Raw genomic sequence first — 25,292 nt, forward strand, 5'->3', positions numbered from 1 at the left:
CAGTACTTCAGGGGGTGTAGTAACAGTCTGTTCCAACTCTGCTTTTTTAAAATAATTAATAGAAGTTAGGACACCTGTGGAAATTGATTGCTTCAACTTGCAAGGCAATTTTGATAACATCAATAATGGAAAATGAGAGGACGGACTGCTGTTGGACTTAAGCCAGGAGAGCTACAGTAGAAACTTTGGGGGAAGACAGCAAATGCCCAACATTGCAATAAGCGAAGAAGGTACAGACCTTATGTGCCTTCGATTATCATGGGAAATGTAAGATTGCTGGTGAATTGAAATGGATGAGCTCTTAGTGCCGATCAGGAGCCAAGGTGAATACAAACACAGCAGTCTCATGTGCTTCACTGAGAGGTGGCTTAGAACAGAAACTTTGGACTCTAAGGTTGTGCTAGATGGGCTTAATATCATGTGGGTGAAGAGAAGCAGGTCCAAAGGTGGCAAGAAAAAATAAGGTGTGCTTGCCGTTTTTGTGAATGAAAAATGGCGCCAATCTGGCCACATTACTATTAAAGCACAAATATACGACCCAAATATTGAGCTGCTCAATTGTGGGCTTAGGACCTTATTAAATGCCAAGAGAGTTTTCATATGTCATTGTGCCAGCAGTTACAACCCCCCTTGGCAGACTTAGCAATCGCAGACACAGTATATTCTGTAATTAACAAACTTAACTACTGATCATCCAAGTGCTTTCATTACAATTTCTGGGGACTTTAACCATGTTTCACTTTTCGCCACTCTCACTAATTTTTACCAGTTTGTGGTATGTAAAACTATAGAAAAAGGGACCCTGGACTTGTTGTATCCCATTGTTAAGGAGATATACACTTAGTTGCTTTTCCACCTTAATTTAATACAGCTCACTCTTGCATATAAACCCATTGTGTAGCCGCTGCCACCACCAGGACTGTGCAGGAATGGACAGTGGAGGCTAAAAAAGGCTCTGAAGGATGCCTTTGAAAACACTGGCCAGAACATTAAGGGACTCGGCAACTGTATCACAGACTACATCAAGTTCTATATGGATAACATAGCCCTGAAAAAAAAGCACAATGCATGAAAAAACTTATTAGGAAAGCCTGCACTATCACAGGACGAACCCTGGATATACTGGAAACTGTTGTATAAAAGTGGATGGTGGCAAAACAGAATGCCATCACAAAAAATCTCCTCCAGCAGGTGCCACAAGCTCATTTTACCACTAGGGGTCCACTGGGGGGCCTAATCTGCCTAGTGCTGTCAGGCATTATAATACTTAATCCCAGGGCCCTCACTAAGTTTATTTTGAAATACCATTTTGAAATATCTGAACAGTATACATTAATTTATTTATTTTGATATATTGCTTGTTTGACTGGCTCTATTATTTGTTCTGTGACCTTATTTTTATGTTTCTGCTGCTGTATGTACATGAATTTCCCCTTGGGATTAATAAAGTTTATCTAATTAATTTACTTTAATTGCTGCAGAACATCTGTAAATTGTAACGTATTAGATGTTCCCTGGAGAAGGAACATTTGTAATATTCTGCAATTTCCTTGTTTGTTCAGTTTATGCTAACTTAAACTTTACATTTAAACTTCTGGTAGTTTACTGCTTACCTTTCACCATTTTAGGTCATTCAGTGCATTTCAACTGAGGTGTTGTAAAACATTTGACTGGACTTGTATATCTGTCAATAAGTTTCACTATGAGGTACTTTTGACTTTCATGGAGAACCTAAAAGTTCAATTTTACAGTAAAGGATTTACTGAGGTTTTATGAATTCATAGGCTTATGGTATTGTTGTTAAACGATAATGTTTTTTCAAGCATCTCATGCTCAACTACGATCTACAAATTATTTATTTAATAACCTGTCCTTTTAAACATGGATCTGCCTTTCTGGCTAAAATAAATTTAAACAAAATTCACCCAATATCACACAGTGGAGCTATGTGAAGTGATTTATGAAGTTGTGGGGTGTTACAAGCAAATTATTTTCTCAATAATTGGCCAACAACATAACAGTCATCAATCCCTTTTAGTGGCTTCTAGCTATGCTTCCTTATGATTTTTTTTTTTATCGTGGGTATAATGTACTGATTAATCCAGAACAGTTTACGTTTGCTTAGATGTGAAGCGTGGCTGATTCCATTTATTCCACTGGATGAGTGTGATTACCCCTTTAGTTATGTCAGCCAGTGGTCTAGCAGTCAAGAAAAGTAGCACCAATTCATAGCAGAGCTGACTGCACAGAGCAGTGCACATTTGAACATAAAAAAGATGCATCTACTCATTAGGGATAACAAGTTCAGTTCATTTATAACAAAAGGAGCTATCCAACCAAAAATACAACTGATCTTTTCTTGAATGTATATGCATTATAGCTGTTGGACTGTCACAGCACTTTGCGTCTCTGTAGACAGAGTTAGTTATTTATATGCATATATTAACATCAAAAACTGAAATAATGTAAGCATTCAGACATCACTTGCTGGGGGTCATTTTTGTACCTGTGGACATAACTCTTAAGTACCTTCTCTGCTCTGGAAAAAAGTGTACACAATTGTGGCCCACTATAAAGGATTGAGCAAATGACTGCCAAGTGTAAAAGACATTATGTATAACAGTGTTTCTCTACCTACGGTATTGAGACCTAATTTTTCCTCTGTAATTGTATCTATGACCCACCCCTTGCTGAAATGGGCCTGAACAACAGAGTAAGGAGAAATATCGCACAGCGATGTGAACTGCTTAGGCAACCAGACATGATGTGCTTGTGACCCACTAATGCACCCAACGACGGCAACCCAAGACGACCAAGTGGTTGAGAAACACTGATGTATGACACCACTGTATTATAAAAACTCAACATTATAATCAGTCAGAGCTGCTTTTGCAATAAGGATGCAGCAGAAAGCTGTTCTTGTAACCAAGAACAAAGCAACATGATAAACTAGATTGCAACAACTCCACAAACAACTGTAACACTAGCAGTCTGGACTGAACATACTTCTGTTCTTTAGCGGAGACAATTTTGACAGGCATGTGTTCATGAGGGCCATAGTTTAAGTCTAAGAAGGGAAGCAGTAATCGCACGCTCCAAGGGCCAATCCAATTTTATTTAACGTAATTTTCAATATGATACAAATGCCTTAATGTTAAATGCCTGAAGTATTTACTTCCCCTTGAGTCACCATAATTTTCTGCATGACAAAAGATTTGTATACATATTCATCCATTCAGTATTTTTAATGTGAACACTTTTGCTGTAATAATACATTTCCACAGTCAAAATAAACCATTTTCTGTAAATATTTAACTGAAGACGAAAAACTTAAAAGTTAAGTGTTCGCATACAGTACATATTTAGTGTTTGCATATGTATTTAAACCTATGTGCTTTGGAAGCTCCAGGTTTACACAAATGACAAATTAATCATAAACAACACCAAGGTGACAGTCATTTGACCATAATTAAACATAATCGGGTACTATATATCCTTTAGAGGTAATACTGTATAACCAGAGATATATAAAGTGTAACTTTATAATTAAAGATTGGAAATTTACATATGGAAAACATATTGCATTAGGGCACCACAGTCAACTAATACAGGAAAGGCAAACACAAAAACTTTTAAATAAAATTTCAGCATAGGGGTACCTGTAGGGTACTACCTTTTAGTTCAACTGTTACATTAGAACAATATAGATGAGAACAGGCCATTCAGCCCAACAAAGCTTGCCAGTTTTATCTACTTATTTCTTCCAAAAAAAAAAAAAAATCCCCATCAAGTTGAGTTCTTAAATTCCCTGAAGTCTTAATGTCTACACACTACTTGGTAGCTTATTCCAAGTGTCTAGCATTCTTAGTGTAAAGAAAACTTTCCTAATGTTTGTGAGAAATTTACCCTTAATAAATTTCCAACTGTGTCCCCGTGTTTTTGATGAACTTATTGTAAAATAACTGTCTCAATCCACTGTACTAATTCCCTTAATAATTTTAAATACTTCAATCATGTCACCTCTTAATCTTCTTTTGCTTAAACTGTATAGGCTCAGCTCTTTTAACCTTTCCTCATACTTGAACCCCTGTGACCCTGGAATCAGCCTAGTTGCTCTTCTCTGGACCTTTTCTAGTGCTCCTATGTCCTTTTTGTAGCCTGGAGACCAAAACTGCAAACAGCACTCCAGATGAGGCCTCACCAATGCATTATAAAGCTTAAGCATAACCTCCTACTCCACACATCGCGCTATATAACTTAACATTCTGTGTTACAGGCAGTGTCTGAGAGCTATCATATGACAAAGACTCTTTTATCTTGTTTTAACTGATCTTTAAAATTGCTTTCAGCATTTAATATTCACCTTACTAATGCTTTTGTGATCAGGTAGTTCATTTAATTCACTTTTACTATTAATTAATTTCACCATTATTTTTTTATTGTTGCTATATAAATGATACATCACAACTATTTTGGTTTTGTCACCATGTCACATTAATCTATTTTAAAACAGATCATTTTATTATATAGCACATATTTACAATGGGTTACAAGAATATAAGAAATTAATATTTCACATATAATTATTAGCTACAAACAGTATTTAGTAATCACAGTTTTAAAAAAAAAAATGGCATTTTTCTCTGTATTTTGGTTCTCTACTAGTATTTCATCATATGCACTGAGACTTCCATTGTACATAACTTTAAAAAGCTTCAGGCACAAAATGTATTGTAACAGGCAGGCATCTTAACTGCATATTGAAATTAGCAGAAATGCAGAGAACTGCTTCATCTATTGGAAAAAACAGTTTTATTGATAGTACATTATAATTACGAAATATGTAGTGCAGCCGTGGCACAAAAAACATAAAAAAGAAACCGCACATCACTAAATTACTAGGTGGTAATAATAATAATAATAATAATAATACAATAACAACAATGCCCATTCCAATAAGTCTACATACTTGTTGCCTTAAGACTTAAATTCACATTTATCCTTGGAATTAACAAAGTTAATCTAATCTTCTCATTATTTACTTGTATATTACAAAAACTGTATACATTTCTGAATGTAAGATGGTTAGTGAAATTAAAATAGTTCTTGTAGCCACGCAGCAAAAACCTAAGAGGTAAAAAAACAAAAAAAAAAAATCTTCTTGATTAAAAAGTTTTACCTGGCATTCTTGATGCAGTTCTGCAACTGGGGGAGGTGAAGATTCTTCACACACAGCCAAGCTCCGAACTAGCTTTAATTTTGTATTAGACTGAAGAAAAGTATTAACTGTTAATTAAATAGCTTCAGAAGACTTCATTTACAAATTAGATAGAGAAGAAGAAGAAAAACAATATAGAAACAGGCAAAAATGGTATACCATTCCTGTAGCCAAAAAAACAAAACAAAACAAACTACAATAATAAAAATAACAAACAATTCATTCAACCACTTGTTTACTTACCCACCTTAGTTCATATTAAGGGTGGGGGGAATTAAAGCCTATTTTTATCTTGGAGCTGACATACCAACACTCCCTCACAAAGAACGGATTTAGAGTTGCCCATTATCTTGATAAAGATGTTTCTGGGAAAAAAACTAACTTTATAATGTCCAAATTATACAATATATAGACAATTGGTGGGCCAGGATTCACATCCAGACACACCAATGTGTGTATTTAAAAAAAAAACAAAACAAAAAAAAAAAACTTCTACCTCTAAAGCTAATAATAGCAATGCAACATTTTCAGGGATTGAAGAAAAAAAGCATATTAACACAAGAAAATGTTTCAAAGAGTTACAAATTTCAAACTAACAATCTAATTTATTCTCTGTTTTCATTATAATGATACAATAATTAAGTCTTGAATGTATGAAGGAGAAATCTAAATTGGATATATCTAAAATGAAGCTATCACACTTAAATGAAAAAAGAAAACCAACACAACTGTTTTCTACAACACAACAACAAATGAACATCTCAAACCAAGACACTGGTGGCAAGCTGGTTTAAACCAAAAAGGAAAAGCCAAAAACAAAGGAAAGCCAACATATCAATAAAAATGACAGAACAAAAGCAGGCAACTATGAAGTTTGATTCCAGCATTTTCCTTAATTAGTCAATGACCTCAAGCACAAAATGTTTTAGTCATGCTGTTCCATATGCTACTGTACCTTTGACCTTTTTCCTGATTGTCCAAGAGTATGCATTTGTCGCTGTATGGCAAGTAACAAAAGAAAATGTCATAAGACAAATTAAAGGCATGGATGCCTACATGCAAGAAAATGTATGTATTTCAAGAAATTTGTCTAATTAAATGTGTATTTAAAAAGAAATATAACTTTGGATTATTATCTTTACCTTAATGCTATAGTGACATTTACTAATGTTGAAGCATTTCACTAAATTTTTATGTTTGTAGATTATATGTAAGATTAAAAAATTATTAAGCATAAAGTTGCATTTACCAGCTATAAGCACTTCATGTCACCTTCAGAGGATTTTAGTAAAGCTTCAGTACACACAAAAAGAAAACATACATCCTAGATACTTCAACTGTTATCTGTATTAAAAACAATTCTGAGGTCAAAGTTGTACAAACTTCATTATTTAGCTAGATAAAGCCTGAAATATAAGCATTTTAAGGCCTTATTAAAAAAAAGCAAAAAGCTAAAACTAATAAAAATGCACTATTTCCAAAACCCAAGATAATTTATTTCTATGTTAAGAAACAGGATGGCCATCCTCACTGATCTCATCATATTGCAAATTGCCAATTTAAAATTGGAAATTATTCATGGCTGCCCTCTTTTTAATATTTAATGTCATAATGCCAACTTGCAATGCATCTTATATTTCTAAGTATAGATGCTATACAATATTAGTTTATGTTAGTATTCTCATAATCAAGAAGCAAAACCAGATACCAAGTAATCTTTTTTAACTTCAAATATAAGAAAATGCTAGCACAGTAAAGGCCCGGGAAAGGAAATTTCAAGTCAATGCACAGAAAATAAGAAGAAAACAATGCTATCTTAAAACAATTTTCATTTTTCCAATATCTTAGTTAATATTGGAAGAATGTCAAACCAACCCCATGGTCTTTTACAAGATAAAATAAGGAAAGATTTGAAACTCTCAGTATCTCTCTATTTATAACAAAAGATTAACATTTACAAGGATTACTGTAGAAGTAAAAACAACCATATATATTTCTAACACTTCTCAGTCTAGAAAAAAAAGGATTTTTACTATTGTATTTTGCAACAAGGTACCCTATGAGAAATCAAACCTGTTTGGTTTTCAAATGAGGTTAACAAACTGTTTCTTTAAAAGAACCATGCAGAAGTGCAGCATGCTGCTCAATAAGTGACAAACAGTTTAAAAACAACGTCAATGCAATGAATGGCCTATAGAAAGCAGTAGAGTTAGTGGATTATTAACTGCAGCTATGCTACAAAGAGGCAATGATGATATGAAAGCAGTGGAACAAATATTGTTTTGTAAGCAATATGAAAAGTATGTGAAGAGATGCAGAAAAGATAACGAATTGCATTTTTTTATGTATTCACAAATTTAATTTACTTGCTGAACAACACAACTTGATAGCCATTCGAAATGTATATTTTTTTTACAGAATGGCATATTTACTAACTTGTCAAAACATTTCTTGAAGCTTAAACCAAAAGTCATTAAACTCCTGGATTTACCTAGAATTTTCCAAAAACATGGAAGTGCCTAGCATCATAAGCAGTACTTCCATCTTTTCATTTCAGTTATGCATTCATAGTTCACTTTGAGAAAATAGCTGAGAAGGACGGAGTTACTTTTGTGAAGGAGGAAATTCCTGTTGCTGACTTTATTGTACAAGTTCAGAGTGCATATGAACATAACTACATAGAATCTAGCAGTGTCAAACCATGAAAAAAGCACTTTAAAGACAGGTACACAGACATTAACAATTTGCCCCAATCAATGTCTTTCTTATTAATTGCCTGTACTCAACAGAATAAATGAAAGGAAGGGGACAAATAAATAAATCTATGTACTCTTCAGCTTTAAATAGGCAGTGTGGTGTAGTAGTTAAGGCTTTGGATTTCCAACTATGACGTTGTGGGTTCAAACTTTACTACTGATACTGCGTGACCATGACCAAGTCACTTGATCTGCCTGTGCTCCAATTGGAACACCAGAAAAAATGTAACCAATTGAATCATAAATGTTGTAAGCTGCCTTGGATAAATTCATTAACCAAATAAGTAAATATAAATGCAAACAGAAGAAGACACTGTAAAGAACAGCTGTCAAAACAAGGCAAGAAGAGAGTTCTACCAGCAAAAGAATATTTAACTGTATGGAACAGTGGCAAAAAGCTTTGGTTGGAAAGGGGATTTTGTGGAGAAGAAAAAAAAAGTATGCAGATTTGACTGATGTCTACTGATTACCTGTTAATAAACTTTATTGAACTGTAAATTTAATATTATCATGGCCCTCATATTAACCATTATTTGTTTGCTTGTGGTGAACATGTCAGTTTTGTTTGGGACTACATTTCTTTTCATTCCCAAGTTTGCGGATCTTTACCAATCTTTAAATGAATGTTGTATGAATATGCTTCTTTTCTTATTATTTTGTATTATTGGGAAACATATGTTTGTATATATGTTTTTCAGTTGAACATATTCCCTGTTTTGTTTTATGTTTCTGGTTTGTTCTATTTATTGGAGTGATACTTATTAGACAGGTATTATATTTTCATTATACGTAGTATGAAACATATACTTTCTCCATGTGTTATGGTCATGTATCCTCCTTCCATAGACTTGTCCCCTGCTATTGGTGCTTTCTCATTGCTTATTCCAGAAAATTTATTTATATGGTTTTTTTTTTTTCTTTTAGTAGAGGACTATTCTTTACTGATATGTAAAAAAAACATTTTGGAACAACTGGATTATGTATTGTCACAGATGTACGAGATGGTGTACTGTATGTCTGAAAGGGACATTATTTTAATGCAATGCATAAAATTTGTAAGGTATTATTTTGATGTTATGTAGTCTCATGCGGTAGCCACAGTCCCGTTTTGTACCCACCACTGCATGGAGTCTTTGAAGTCTTTCCATTTCTTGATGGAAGTGAACAGCAAGTTTAAACCATATTTTAATCCATTTGATGACTATGTTTTTCCAGTACCAATGAATGCGATATCCCAGTGGTATTAAGATGAAAAGTGGTCTGGATACCTGCTCGTTTACTTTAGATAATGTAGTACAATATGTCCAGGATCTCTACATATCTGATTAAAGTTTCCAACTTTCAACAGATGATTTATGCACGACTGTATCTGAGACATAAAATTCCATCACCATTTTCAGTAAAAATGTTAAGGGCATTTTACACAAATCTTTTGTCTGAATAACTGAAAATATACTGGATATAATAACTTAATGATGCTGTATCAAATCAAATGCTTGCTTGGAGTATCCAGTGTTTCAGAGATTCCTGTTGTTTTGAGCCTAAAGGGTTCACCATGAGTCATCGAGGCACTACTGAAGATATACTTAATGCCAGATTGGCAGGATAGTTCTATATTTCATAACATTTTGTCATTTGATATGAAGCTTACTCATTTCAGAAGTAAGGATGATACAGAAAAACACTGAATTCTGATGAAGTTAGCCTAAAGCCCTTAGTTGAAGTTCTTCAGGTGTAACAGTGCACAAGCAGGTGCTACTGATTGTAGCTACATGTGACTGATCTCAGAAACACTTTATTTTGAATTTTCAACATTTAATGCTCTTGTATCTGTGCGTACAAAAAATCTCAAGAGACTGGGATGACCGGTAGGGCCATCCACTGTACAGGCTTGTGGTGTAGTGTTTTTCATTGTCCCTAATAAGCATGTGTTTCAGAGTAGTATTGGTTGTAGTTATTCATTCATCACCTCTATTTTTTTTAAAGCTATGTTTTTTTTTTTTTACCAATGGTGAAGAGGGTGGCTATCCAAATGCCATTTACTGCTTTTTACAAAAGCCTTTTTTTGTTTTAGTTAGAGTCATATTTCCAGAGCACTTATTGCTATTTCTACTAATGGTCCAAGCGCAGTCTTGCATTTTCCACCAATAATGCTGTGACAGTTATGAGTGAAGTGTCTTTTCATTTAATAGGAAAAAGTGTTTGAGATAAAGTATTGACTCCATTTTAAAATTGGGGAGGACGCTAAATTATATGTGAACCATCTGGGATTTTTCCACCAACCTATAAAGTCTTAATCTTAATACAGCCATTTTCCAATTCTTGCAACAATAGTTTTCTTGATCCCATTAAGGATTTCCCTTGCTGGTCATGTTAGCACTGATAATGTGTGTCACAATCATCTGAAGGTAAAAGTCAAGTAGCAGATAATTAGTTTTCAATAATCCAGGAACTGATGCTTGCAATAATATTGTCCACGTCACTAATAATAAGTGCAACTTGATTTTTCATGCCTGGTCTTGCCTTATCTTATGGTGCCATTGCCTCCTGAACAACGACTTTTAGATGTTTTTAAAAAAAAAAAAAAAATCCAGAACTGGGTTTGCTGCAAGTGTCAGAATACCCATCGCCAAGAAAAGTGCAGGTCAGGCAGTGATGGCAGGACTTGAAGATAAGCAGTTTCCTATGCAAGGTGAAAGGAAAAAGAGAATGATGTTTCCGATCAGCAGCTGAAGATTTTTCAGAAAAGGCAATGAGATGACATGGGAGGCATAGACAGCAGAGGACCATATCAAGGTAGGAAGATGCAGGACCATACCAAACAAGAAACGTTTAAAGATACACTGGTGTTTCAAGTCTCCTGTGAGCAATTCGAGAGCCAGGAAGTGCCACAGATATTAAATTCAGGCAAAATTGGTAAGAAATGTCAGGTTTATTTTTTTAATAATAAACATTAACATGTTAAAACTATAAAATAAAAAAGAAAAAAAATATAAATTAAAGCTATAATGGAAAGATAATAAATATCAAACTTAATAATAATAATAAAAAGGGCTACTCTGATTGACTACCAAATACATCAAATTATCTTTCTTGAAATCTTGCCAGTCGGCTGGGATCTCAAGGTATTTTAGGGATTCTAAAAAGTATTTAGATTCTGTAGATATAACGTGTATTTTAACAATGGCTATCACTCAGGCGTGCTACTGGAGATGGTTTTTCATTTACAATAGTTTAATTAAAATAATCAACTGGTGTTTCTACTGACAAATATGTTTTAAACAAGAAATTTTCTGAATGTTTATGTATCTCCTGTATAACCACACTACAGTACAAGTATAAAGCATAGTAAGGTAAGTTATGCTTTAGGGCTGGTGCAATGTTTCCAAAAAAGTTCAACTTTAAGCCCACAGTAGCCAAAAGGTTCTAGAAAACACTGGACAAATTAAAAAAAAATGAATTATTGAATAATGAAGCTAAACTGAAGTTCTAAATAATCACCTTGGTTTAAAAAAAAAAAAACACAAGATTTTTTCTCTTTACACAATGATAATTTTAACATTCTTTAAATTCAGATGTGTATTTTGTTGTAGTTAACAGTTTATACAAGCACATAAGCAATTTAATTAAAGTCTGAGCATGCAACATTAACTTAAAAGATATCAGTTTTGGAACTTGCAACCTACTCTGTATTTTCCTATTAAGACTAACTTAGATAAACATACCACTTTTACATTTACTGCCATAGTAAATAAGCAATGCTTTAAGTACAGTAGAAAAGTGGTATAGGTATCTGCATTAAAAAATCTTCTAAAATCAATTGAAACATACAGTATGTACTTATTGTGCCATGAAATACTTACAAAATGGTACATTATTGGTAGTGTCAATAAAGGTTTCTGCAGTAAATATAGAAATTGATTATATTTACCTGAGATTCATTTTTGTTGTCACTGTTCCCTTCGACTCTCTCTGACTCCATTTGTTCTTGGCTTTCTGATTTTCTCAAAATACTCGACGGTATTGTATCATACTCTTCAGCCTCTGAACCTTTCATTGTAATGGTGTTTTCCTTTACAGTAACTGAATTAGACATCCTCATTAGCAAAGTTTTTGTAGCTTCTACCGAAAGTGCAACACCTGTAATATACACAAATGATAGGCTGTTACGGTTTCTTGCACTAAAGAATATAAAAGCGGCAGGTAAACTAGACACTTGGGTCAGTGCTTACAAACATAATTTGTGAGAGCCTGTTCCACCATACTGTTTTCAAGTGTCCATTTCCAAGCTTTGAGAGCCATCAAATAAAATAAAACACAACATAATCACACATCTTGAGTCACTAGTTACTAAAACTTACTTAACATGATTAGCTCCTAAATAAGGAAAACATGTAGGTACAAGGCTGCTGAGAAAAAAAAATATGCATATAAAGGACAAAGTTTAGTAGGAATAAATTGCACCGCAAGTCCTTAACCTGTACTTCGAAGCATTGGAATGAAAAAAAGGCTTGGGAAACTATTTCTTTTAACACGAATGATTCTCTCTAATCAGCATCTTGCACAAGTTATTATTAAAAATAAAAAATATACGGGTTAACTGTACCAACATGTGTAGTTTGCTCCTGTGACAACAACCCATGTTCTTTTTGAAAAGATTTTCATTTGGAATAACTTAAATTTTAAATCAACACTAACTCTAATGAACACACAGTGGTTCTGTACATATCAAAGAAAAATGTAGAAAGTATATATTAGTATTAATCTTTAATTGTTACTGTACCTTTTGTAATTTCCAGTTATAGGCCTGTAGTAGAGTATTTGTGAATTGGGAAAACCTACAGTCCCTTTCAGTGCTGTCAAACACAAAATCAGTTGTGTTGTGCTTACTGGAAGCCCCAAAGAAGAGTCCCATGTCCCTTTCACCAGTGCTGGTTCCAGATCCAAACAAAGCTGCCCCCAAACAAGCAGATCATTCCCCTCCAAAACCTGCAGCATAGAAAAAAGAAAATATGTAAAATAATTTCTTCTAGCCAATAATGCATTTAATCTTTTAACTGCACATATTTTTAAATATATATATTTCTTGTTATCTTTGTTTTTTCATCAATTTGGATACTAGAATGCAAAATTGTTTGTCTCAATATTTCCACTCTTCAATGATGTAAAATTTCTAACATTAGTCTACTTAATGTATAATTTCTCTACCTTCTCTAGCTCACTTCCCCTTATTAAAACAAAATACTACTCAAATACCATAGGCCAACCACATGTGGAAAACGTTAGGATAAAATACCCAGTGATCACTGACCAGTTTCCTGAATTCCCATTGCTAGCTGGCAGTTCCTTTGAGTGAAACTGCTGGAGGTTGCAATAAACCCACAAATCAATCAAAAGCAATAACTGGTATTTCAACATACCCAAGGGTGTCTTCTTTTAAATAACTTTCATCGCGTCTGCTCTCTTTCATTATTAAATTGTGCAATTTGCACATGTATATGCTGAGGTGAGCAGTGCGTTACACCCCAGTAAATCTGCTTTTGTAAAAGATACCACTAACGTCAAACCACATACACTGAAAGGTTCATTACCACTGGATAGCTATGGTTCAGGTAATTCCAATGATATACAGTATTATTGTCTAAGATTGGTCATTCATGTTAAATGTCACAGCTGTGAGTAAAAAGCAGCAAATATATTGTATGTGTGATAGCTCATCTTTATGCACTGTTACACAAAAAGCTTAAGTCAGATTCCGAACTCAGTTTTGACTATTGAGAACGAAGTACCTGCTGAAGGACACAATGCTATTCTTGATTTGTAAGTATTTCCCATAATATAAGTTGTGTTGTGGTGTAGTTTTATAATTCAGTTGTCATGGGATGAGTACTGCTATATTTTACTTCTGCATCTTGAAGTTTAATGTGACCCCCCCCCCCCCAAATCAAATATCACTATATCATGATGCTTGCGTCCCTGTGTTGCAAGTACAAGGAAAAAACTGCTTCAGCTAGTGAATTGTTCATGGTGTAATCCCCTCAATTGTGCTTGCTGCAATCCAGCAACGCAGCCCCTACTACTACTGGCAAAAACAGCATGATTATAAATGGGAAATACAATAAAGAGTGGCTAATGGTGGGGGCTGAATTAGTGGTGCGCAATATCCATCCATCCATTTTCCAACCCGCTGAATCCGAACACAGGGTCACGGGGGTCTGCTGGAGCCAATCCCAGCCAACACAGGGCACAAGGCAGGAACCAATCCCGGGCAGGGTGCCAACCCACCGCAGGGTGCGCAATATGGATTGTTTATTATAGTATCTTAATTGTTGTTTTTTGTTTTAACTATGTGCAAACTGAAATTATCGAATATGTCACTCTCTTTGCAAAAAACCATCAAAAACATGCCTTGAGAGTCAATGCACTCACTGTTTCATGTAACCTAACAGGATAGACCACTGCACATGTGTGCATGGTCAGCGCACCACAAGTGAAGCTAGCGTAGCTGCCTAAAACTGAGTGAGCAAACAGCACCAGGGGATAAACATCCTCATAATCGACGTTGCTAAGATTTAATTTCTATACATGCATCATCCTCAATCACGTGGAGGAGGTTTGGGTCTGAAAAAACTGATCTTGCTTAAAAGACGGCAATCTGCAAAACTACAGTGCATCCGGAAAGTATTCACAGCGCATCACTTTTTATACATTTTGTTATGTTACAGCCTTATTCCAAAATGGATTAAATTAATTTTTTTCCACAGAATTCTACACACAACACCCCATAATGACAATGTAAAAAAAAGTTTACTTGAGATTTTTGCAAATTTATTAAAAATAAAATAATTGAGAAAGCACATGTACATAAGTATTCACAGCCTTTGCCATGAAGCTCAGAATTGAGCCAGGTGCATCCTGTTTCCCCTGATCATCCTTGAGATGTTTCTGCAGCTTAATTGGAGTCCACCTGTGGTAAATTCAGTTGAATGGACATGATTTGGAAAGGCACACACCTGTCTATATAAGGTCCCACAGTTGACAGTTCATGTCAGAGCACAAACCGAGCATGAAGTCAAAGGAATTGTCTGTAGACCTCCGAGACAGGATTGTCTCGAGGCACAAATCTGGGGAAGGTTACAGAAAAATTTCTGCTGCTTTGAAGGTCCCAATAAGCACAGTGGCCTCCATCATCCGTAAGTGGAAGAAGTTCGAAACCAACAGGACTCTTCCTAGAGCTGGCCGGCCATCTAAACTGAGCGATCGGGGGAGAAGGGCCTTAGTCAGGGAGGTGACCAAGAACCCGATGGTCACTCTGTCATAGCTCCAGAGGTCCTCTGTGGAGAGAGGAGAAACTTCCAGAAGGACAACCGCCTCTGCAGCAATCCACCAATCAGGCCTGTATGGTAGAGTGGCTAGACGGAAGCCACTCCTTAGTAAAAGGCACATGGCAGCCCGTCTGGAGTTTGCCAAAAGGCACGTGAAGGACTCTCAGACCATGAGAAAGAAAAGTCTCTGGTCTGATGAGACAAAGATTGAACTCTTTGGTGTGAATACCAGGTGTCACGTTTGGAGGAAACCAGGCACTGCTCATCACCAGGCCAATACCATTCCTGCAGTGAAGCATGGTGGTGGCAGCATCATGCTGTGGGGATGTTTTTCAGCAGCAGGAACTGGGAGACTAGTCAGGATAAAGGGAAAGATGACTGCAGCAATATACAGAGACATTCTGGATGAAAACCTGCTCCAGAGTGCTCTTGACCTCAGACTGGGGCGACGGTTCATCTTTCAGCAGGACAATGACCCTAAGCACACAGCCAAGATATCAAAGGAGTGGCTTCAGGACAACTCTGTGAATGTCCTTGAGTGGCCCAGCCAGAGCCCAGACTTGAATCCAATTGAACATCTCTGGAGAGATCTTAAAATGGCTGTGCACCGACGCTTCCCATCCAACCTGATGGAGCTTGAGAGGTGCTGCAAAGAGTAATGGGCGAAACTGGCCAAGGATAGGTGTGCCAAGCTTGTGGCATCATATTCAAAAAGACTTGAGGCTGTAATTGCTGCCAAAGGTGCATCGGCAAAGTATTGAGCAAAGGCTGTGAATACTTATGTACATGTGATTTCTCAGTTTTTTTATTTTTAATAAATCTGCAAAAACCTCAAGTAAACTTTTTTCACGTTGTCATTATGGGGTGTTGTGTGTAGAATTCTGAGGAAAAAAATTAATTTAATCCATTTTGGAAAAAGGCTGTAACATAACAAAATGTGGAAAAAGTGATGCGCTGTGAATACTTTCCGGATGCACTGTATGTTAGAAATCATTTACCGTTAATGACCGGGCGACATCTTACTTGTTTCACCATCTGCGAAGTGAAATTGATCATCTAGTACAGAGACCCGTGGTGTCAGGCAAAAAAAACAAACAAAAAAAAACTGTTCGAACAAATTAAGTAATTCGTTCAAAAAGATTATTTTTTCATTTTCGTATGAAGCATATGCCTGTTGGGCGCATTTTATTTCGCAAGTTGTCTTGGTTGGGGTTCTTCGATTCCAAGGCACATTTTTTTTCTTTTTTTATTTAAAACACTCGTACAGATCTCCGCCTACTCGTCCCGCTGTGATGACACACGGGGAGAGAGGAAAAAAAAAAAAAAAAAATAGCAGATATATATAAAAAAAAAAAATCAGACATTCAGAGCAAGCGAGTCTCTGCACACTGCCATTGAAAAAGAGATCAAGACCTACTTGATTATATTTGAGGTGGACAGTGATATAAATCTACTTGAGTGGTGGAAAATTGGGGAAACGTGCAAAAAAGTACATAAAAAGTGCCTCAAGCAGCCCTTCTTAGAGGGCTTTCATTACTGGAGGAAATGTTGAAACATGTAACAGTGCTACTCTGATGCTAGATGCTGTGGACAGGCTGATTCTTCTATCACACAACTTGACGTTTCTTCAGTAGAATTTTACTGTTGTTTTATTTTTCCTAATAGCTTTGTGCAGTATTGGACAGACCTTGAAGTTAGTAATTTGTTTAAATTTGTTTAAAAATGTTATAGGTTTGGGATTTCTTGCATTTTTGTTGACAGAACTTGTTTACAAATGCTATAGTTTTTATTCCTGTACAGAGTTGGACAGAACTTTAGATTTTTGGATTTTTACTATTTGAACTCTGGACTTGTACTATTTACACAATAGTACAGTATGTTAGATTTCTGTTCTTGCTTATATGCTGCACAATTCACCTTTCAGCAGAGCAGTTTGTAATGTTCATACCCTTGTGAACCGCCGGAGGCGGACAGCTCCCCAAACACCCAACATGACAGACACAGACAGCAACACACACGTTTATTTAGATAGGGAAATGCTTCCCAAATCGTTTTCCTCAGCAGCACAATATAAAAGCACAATATAGCACTTTTCTGTCTTTTGTCTTTCTGTCTCCACTCTCCCACAGGCAAGCTTCGTCCCTCTTCCTCCTGACTCTGGCCCTCTCTGCAAGGCAGCTGGCTCCTTTTAAAGCTGAACCTGGGAGCACTCCAGGTAGCTGGTTAGTGAGATCTGGAATTACTTCCAGGTGTGGCAGAAACACAAAGTAGGGCTCTGCAGGTCCCACATCTCCCACTAGCAGCATCCACAGGACCCAACAGGGCTCTGCCGGCATATAGTAATTCCCATTCAGAGCCTTTTGGAACCCGAGGCGCTGCTGCCAAGTAGCAGTTTGGGGGAGGAATCCCTGCTGGGTAAAAATGCCGGCCATCCCTCACACTCTGTATTTCAATTGTGATTAGTATTTTATTCCCTTTGGATTCATATCTCATTTATATTAAGGGTAAGTGTCTATTTAAAATACTCTCATTATAATAGCTTTGTTGGTCTTGGTGCAATATTTTGTGTAAATTCTGTAGGCCACTCTGAAATGCTTTACTCATACTTGCACTGTTTGATCTCAGTAATACTTTGGTAAGTTTAATGTTTTTGTGTTATTTTACTTCAGTTTTAAGTTGTGATGGACAGCCAGGGATCGTGCCCTGTTGGGAAGCCTGGGACAGCAGGGGACCAAGAAAAGGACAAGCCATTCCCCAGGACAGGAAAGGACAGCCACCCTGGGTTACACTGGGGCACCACCAGGGGGCTGCTGGGATAATTCTGGTCTGCACTACTTCCACCTCAATCTGAAGTGCTACCAGAAGAATAGCCGGATTTAAAACGCAGCACTTCTGCCAGGACATAACTGAGGAACACCTGGAGTACTTCTGGGTGTGGTATAAAAGGGGCCGCCTCATTCCACTCTGGGAGTCAGAGTTGGGAGGAAGAGGACGGAGCTTGCAGGAGAGGAGTGGAGGCGGTGAAGAAAAGGAAAGAAAAGAAAGATAAAAGATAAGGACTGAGTTAGTGAGGAAATTTGTCTTTGCATTGTGTGTTACAGGAAAAGTAAAATAAACCGTGTGTATTTGGGGACATTGAGTCCGTGTGATGATGCGGGTTCCGCTCCATGCAACCGTCTTGCTTCTGGGAGCTCTAAACCCGACACCGTCGGTAATGTCACCAATGAGCTGGACAGTGAAGCACAACAATGAAACAAAAGGGATGGTGCAAAAGTGCAAAGGGCTTTTATTTTAAAAATCAACAAAACAGTGTTCAAATAAATAGTGCAGTGCTTCAAAAGTCTTCAAATAAATAATCCAATAAAAACAAGTGAACTCTTGTAGATTAAAAACACAACAGAAAAAAATCCTTTAAAAACCGAGGTTAAAAGAATGGCTCGAAGCAGTCTTTTAAAAACAAAGCCCGGTGCCTTCTTTCTACTGGTGACTCCCCTACTTTTCCCATCCAGGCAATGCGCCAGGGGAGTTACCCTACATGGAGCTGACCTTCTTAACTGTACTGGTCTGGTGGCCTGTCCGATCCCTGGCTCCGGTTCTGCTCACCCAGACTGAGACTTGGGCTCCCCAGCAACCAGAACACTCACACTGGGGCTTCCATTTCCCAAGTCTCTGACTCCCACTGAGGCACGCCAACCTTCTCCCGATCACTCCTGCTCCAAACAAGCGCTCAGCAGGAGCAACCACTACCATCGGCCATGAGTTGCTGGCCAAACACCCCACTTGGGCTCACCTCTCCCAGCTGCCTGCAATCAGCGCGAGCCTGCGCTCGCTCGCTCGTTCCCTCTCACCGGCTTTCTCCATCCTGCTTCCTTCTTCTCCATTAATCTCCCGTTCTTTTTTTTTTCCCTCCTAGTCGCCTCGCTCTTGTATTATTTATCACGGGGATGTGGATCAGGTGTGGCAATTAGCAGTAGCTCCCGGCATCAATTATGGATGCGGACGACTCCTCACCTGTGCACTTAAGCGAGGACCACCCGCATTATGAACTCACCCAGGAACTGCTCCTGGCACACTACCACGCCCCCTCTCTAAGCCGCGAGTGCAGCGACTATTAATTTAAAAAGTGGCCTTTTTGACTTGACCTGTGGACCCGCTACACCACAGTCCATCTGTCTGTGTCCAGGGGTCAAACTCCACAAAGTAAATAAATAAAACCTGTTTTCCTTAACTGTTCTTTTCATTAATTAGTAAGCTACAATTAATATGCTAGATTAATAAGACTTTTACAAACACGTTTTTAAAGCATGCAAAGTATCATCTAATTATCGTCACCAAAGTCCCAGAAAATATCGAGATATAATTATTTGCCAATATTGCACACCCCTAGGTTGAAGTGAGCACTTGGTGAAGCTGACACAATCAGAAGCAGAATAAAAAAGTCTTGCACAGCAGCATCAATAATTTTAGTTCTGGGGGGGAAGAGTTTAGAAACTTATATAGTGAATAAGTCTCATGTGTTCGCAACCTAGAGACAGCCAGTTACAAACCAAAAGTGACCAGGGCCCTAAGCCCAGGACTGCCAGCAAAGGCATTGTTCCCATCCCTGTAACCCAGCACTGGAAGAAGCAGGTATGAAAATGTATGTATGTACTTACTTTAATCCAGATGTGAAATGCAAGAAAAATGCAACAATTAATCAATCAATAAATAAACAAACAAACAAATTAATACACACTAAACCTTTGTGGGGCAACTGCAACAAAATGCAGGAGAAGATGTGTGAATTGCAGCACAAAAGCCCCAACCTACTGTACAAAATGTAATGTTTCTATAAGTCTAGTGGTAAACAGAAATTGTTTTAAGAACAGGTATGAAAAATAATTTTGAAAGAAAAGGTTTGGATGCGTGTACAGTTATATGCACATAGTTAGTACTACTAGGGTGCTGTACTTTGTTAGTCATTATGGATGTAATGAGTCAAGCAAAATGACACCTTTTATTGGCTACTATAAAGATTACAATATGCAAGCTTTTGAGGCAACTCAGGCCACTTCTTCAGGAAAGATGAATTTTAGCCTGGAGAGGTTCTATTAATCTAAAATGTCTCACTTAAAGGTTTACCAATGGGAATTCCAGTCTCTGCCTTACTGTACATCTTGCCTGAAGAAGGGGCCTGAGTTGCCTCGAAAGCTTGCATATTGTAATCTTTTTAGTTAGCCAATAAAAGGTGTAATTTTTGATTGACTTCTCATTATGCACAGTAACAAATTGTTTACTTATTGTTTCAGAGTGATTTATAGTGTGTGCGAGTTTGTGTGCATATATTTTTTTTCTAAAATACTGTATAAAAACTTGTATAAATGCAATTGAAATACTTGCTTTGAAAGACTATTTAGGTGTAAGTGACTAAACATTTCCAAAAAGGAACATAATGCTTCCAAAAAGGTGGACACCTTGCATCAGACAGTTTAACTTTGCAATGGTATGGGATATGAAAACTGAACTTGGTACAATGATAGCTGACAGACTGGGGCACAAAAGAAAATTGATTTCGGGATTGTGCATCATAAAATGTTTTGGTTATAGAGTATCTCACAAAGTGAGTACACCCCTCACATTTTTGTAAATATTTTATTATATCTTTTCATGGGACAACACTGAAGATATGACACTTTGATACAATGTAAAGTAGTCAGTGTACAGCTTGTATAACAGTGTAAATTTGCTGTCCCTCAAAATAACTCAACACACAGCCATTAATGTCTAAACCGCTGGCAACAAAAGTGACTACTTTACATTGCATCAAAGTGTCACATCTTCAGTGTTGCCCCATGAAAAGATATAAAATATTTACAAAAATGTGAGGGGTGTACTCACTTTTGTGAGATACTGTATACTGTAAAATCCAGTTTCTGAGACAGAAATCCTTAAAGCTGCACATTTTTTGTTTTATTTAGTTGAAATTGGTGTAAACAAATCATTTAAATACTTTTATAAATTTTTAGTGCTGTACTCACTAGTGTTCAGCTATTTGCAGTTCCTTTATTACCTAAGCAGAATAACAGACATTTATTCTTGGGTATGTAATTTAGGCACAATAATGCCAAAAACCCCTTAGGGCATTAAGAGATTAAACAAATTCAAATTCAAATACGTCTTATCTTTGTAATATCCATCTAAATACACATACCCCCATAATGGTGCATTAAAAATGCTTTAGATGCACTTTTAAAAGTTTGTCAAGTGTTGCTGTACAGGTTTCTTACATAAAGAAGCATTAGATACTGGATTTCCTAAGCAATTTAGCAGGCATGTCAAACTCACTACCATTGGTGGGCTGCTTCGACTGCCATATGTGCGTCAGCGGGCCGCACTGTAACAAATACTATTATACTATTATACAAAGTTACTGTAGCTTTCTTTCCAATACTGAAAACTTTAAAACATGTAACACTTAAAGTTTAAAGAAAAGCAATTTATTTCCATACAGTCTCCATACAACAATGTAGAATTAGAGTCTTTGCCTCTTAGCTAGGTCCTTATTATATTCCTTATATTATATTCATTGCTTATATAGGAGCCTTACAGTGTGAGATTTATTTCTTTTGTCCCGACACTTGGCATCTCTTGTTAGTAACCAGTTCGTCAATATCAGGCTTGAAATCTTGTGCAGCTGCAACTTTTATGAGGGATGAAAGGTGCTCGACGGTAAGTCTTGAGTGATGTGGGGTTTTGGTAGCTTTCATTAACGAAAACAATTGCTCACAAAGGTAAGTGCTTCTGAACATTGACAGTACTCTCGATGCCAACTTACGGATCTGCACATAGCCTGGCACACCAACTTCGTTGTATTTTGCCTTCAGAATAGAATCTGACTGCACTTCAGTCAATTCCATTTGGATATTCTCAGGCGCATTCTCAACGTTGTAAGAGAACAGCGCAATGCCCTGTTTGTGGAACTGAAATCACTGCTCAGTAATTCAAGTTGGAAAACAAATCCTTCAAAAATCAAATTTTACTTTACTAAGTTTACTTCAAAGTTTATATTGTAAAATAAGCCGATATGCAAAAAGCCACCTGACCTACAATAATTTTACAAACTCAAAATCACAAAAATATGTTAATAAACAACTCACCAAATTCTCGCGTCCACTTCAGATCTTCAGCTGTAGTCTGCACTAACTGTTCGTTACAATACTAGCACAAAATTACATGAAACTAGAGCAAAAAAACGTGAAAATATGCGGGCTAGTACTACTTGTGATGGTCAGTTCTGTCCAGTGGCCAGTCTCAGCAGCCCAGTCAGTAGTGTAGCCTTAGCAGGGGCGGCTCTAGGCTCGTGGCGGCCCTGGGCAGAGAAAGAATCGGTGGCCCCTTCGCCTGGCAATGTCAATACGGTATCTTATCCACATCCATTGCGGACACTGCATAGCCGTCTCGTGCTCATGACACGCTTCTATATACGCGTGTCCATAACTTGAAAACCAAGTGGCGGCCCATGATATTTTCATTATGGCAGAACGTTATAATACTACATATAGCTTACTGCTCCGACTCTAGCGACATTTGTAAATACAGAGTATTAATTAACAAGAAACACAATGTTTTTCGGCCACATTGCCGTCAGCTGTGTCGTTATTTTCTCTTTCTGTTTTATATTCAATATATATTGGCGTGGCGGCCCCTGGGATTTGGCGGCACTGTGCAGGTACACAGTTTGCACATGCCTAAGGCCACCCCTGCTGCCCACTGCTGCAGCCTAGCACTTCAGTTGTGACGCTGCAGCTCATTAACTTTGGTCAAGGCTCGTGGCTATACTAGCAGATGACGTTTCTGGTACCGTGATGCGATGGGAAAACATGCTTTTGTCAGAAGGCGTAAGTAAGAAAAGTCAATAAGTAACAGCGGAGATGCAGAACGATTCAATCAGAAACGATAGTAATCATTTTGTACAAGTTCAGTGCTATCTAGGATCTGTCATGCGGACCGCACAGATTTCTGTTGCGGGCCGCGTGTTTGACATGCCTGCTATACAGTGTAGTCACATCATATGTACACTTGACTTTTACTTGTTAACACCCCCTCACCCCAACAAAATGACAATTACTCATATGAACAGTGTGGCATACTTGAGTTGTTCTTTCACTTCACTGAATCTGTGATTTTGATTAAATCTTTTGAAATAACAGAAGCAACACCATAATTTTTGGTGATGATGATAGATATTAATTGTGCTATGTTGTCATAAATTACAAAACAGAAATAAATGAAGAGTATGTTGCAACTGTGTGAATAAACCTTTATACTGTACATCAACGTTTGAGCTTTTTACACTGTAAAATGTTACAAATTGAATTAAATATTATAATAATAATAATTCATTACATTTATATAGCGCTTTTCTCAATACTCAAAGCGCTATCCACACAGGGAGGAACCGGGAAGGGAACCCACAATCTTCCACAGTCTCCTTACTGCAAAGCAGAAGCACTACCACTGCGCCACCTGTGAGGACAAATATGAAACTTGCTGAACTCTCCAGTTTTTTGTTTAATTTGTAATCTCTATTGGATAGATTAGGATTTTGAAAATGGGTGCATTTTGTAGCTGGATTGAAGTGCTTGCATCACTGATAACAAATGTCTGTGCAAACATTAATCTGTATAGGCAATTGTGTATAGTAATTAAAAAATGACTAAAATATTTTAAAATCAAAAAGTACATTTAGTTCAGCTTTATGTATCAAGTTTGTCTTTTTAATACAGTTTTTATATTAAACTCCTTATAACACTACAGTTTTGTTAATATTCTATATACACCTTTATCTTCTTTATACTACCATTATTTGAGAATGGATGCACAGCTGGACTGGTGATGCTTGCATAACAAACTTGTATGCAAACATAAATCTGTATAAGCAATAATGTGTATTGTACTAGAATATTATAATATTAAAATACTTAGAAATCAAAAAGTACATTGAGTTAAACTTTATATATGAAGTTTGTTTTTTAATAATTTGTACACTGTACTTATACAACTACAGTTTTTTTATCTTCTGTATATCTTAATCTCCAACATACTATCTTTATTGGTAATAAACTATGAAAAAAATACTTAAATTTGTATATGTCAAGAATCCTAATATATGATATATTACTAATATTGAAATGAATTATTTTTCATTTTGTAGAAAACTTTGTGAGTGTGATTTGTGAAAGGTGCTACATAATCTACAGACTGAATCACCAATTATCCCCAAAAGAATTGAAATTTCAACAAAATCATTACCATTTTAAATTGCATAGAAAGGGAACATTTCAAATGTTCAAGAAGTTAAAATGCGGCAACAGAGCAAACAAAAAATACAGTATTAAAATGTTATCATTTTCAGTCAAAGTTAAGTCCCACTTACTCACTAACACAACACAAACTATGCCACAAAGAAAATTATATATAGTGATGCAAACCCAAAATTAAGCAGTGCTTTAATTGGGGAGGGAAAAAAAAGTTTTCTAAGTTCAATCAATCATAGACTCTTTTTACGTAAAAATGGCTTTTTAAACTTTAGATAGACCTGCAAAAAGATAATAACTGAATGTTTACTAATTTATCTAAAAAGAAAGTGCACAAATTATGAGCACAAAACAACAACAAACCTAAGCTAGCACACTAAGTAATTCAGGTTTCTTACAAATCAATCAGGCAACATTAAAAAAAAAATACACAAACAGTGCCTTTGCTGCTTCTTCAATATTTACAGGTATGTCGTTCAAATGCTAAAATGGAACTTAATGAAATGAAATGTCACACACACATGCACGATAATAAAACAGATATAAATAATGTACTAGATTTGAAAGCACCAAAGGGTTACTCTCAGTTGATCAATTTCAAATGGTAGGACTTATTATTTCAAAATCTGTGATGAGTAACTTGCTGCATTTTTGCCTTCATTATCATTCACTCCTCAGTAAAGAAACTGCAGGAGCA

General features: G+C 36.5%; 1 protein-coding gene across 1 annotated transcript in view; it reads right to left on the bottom strand.

The window, feature by feature from the left end:
• LOC114655504 (R3H domain-containing protein 1) overlaps positions 1 to 25,292 on the bottom strand; it is a 176,599-nt gene that overhangs the window by 143,579 nt on the left and 7,728 nt on the right. Inside the window, exons 2-5 of the mRNA XM_051930563.1 lie at positions 12,758 to 12,963; positions 11,906 to 12,114; positions 6,174 to 6,215; positions 5,180 to 5,269 (exon numbers count right to left, since the gene is read on the bottom strand). Coding sequence (XP_051786523.1) covers positions 5,180 to 5,269; positions 6,174 to 6,215; positions 11,906 to 12,076 — 303 coding nt within the window. The 5' untranslated portion in view covers positions 12,077 to 12,114; positions 12,758 to 12,963. The remainder of the gene's footprint in view (positions 1 to 5,179; positions 5,270 to 6,173; positions 6,216 to 11,905; positions 12,115 to 12,757; positions 12,964 to 25,292) is intronic.

This window comes from Erpetoichthys calabaricus, chromosome 8 (genome assembly GCF_900747795.2).
Source record: "Erpetoichthys calabaricus chromosome 8, fErpCal1.3, whole genome shotgun sequence".
In the NCBI taxonomy this organism is placed as follows: domain Eukaryota; kingdom Metazoa; phylum Chordata; class Cladistia; order Polypteriformes; family Polypteridae; genus Erpetoichthys; species Erpetoichthys calabaricus.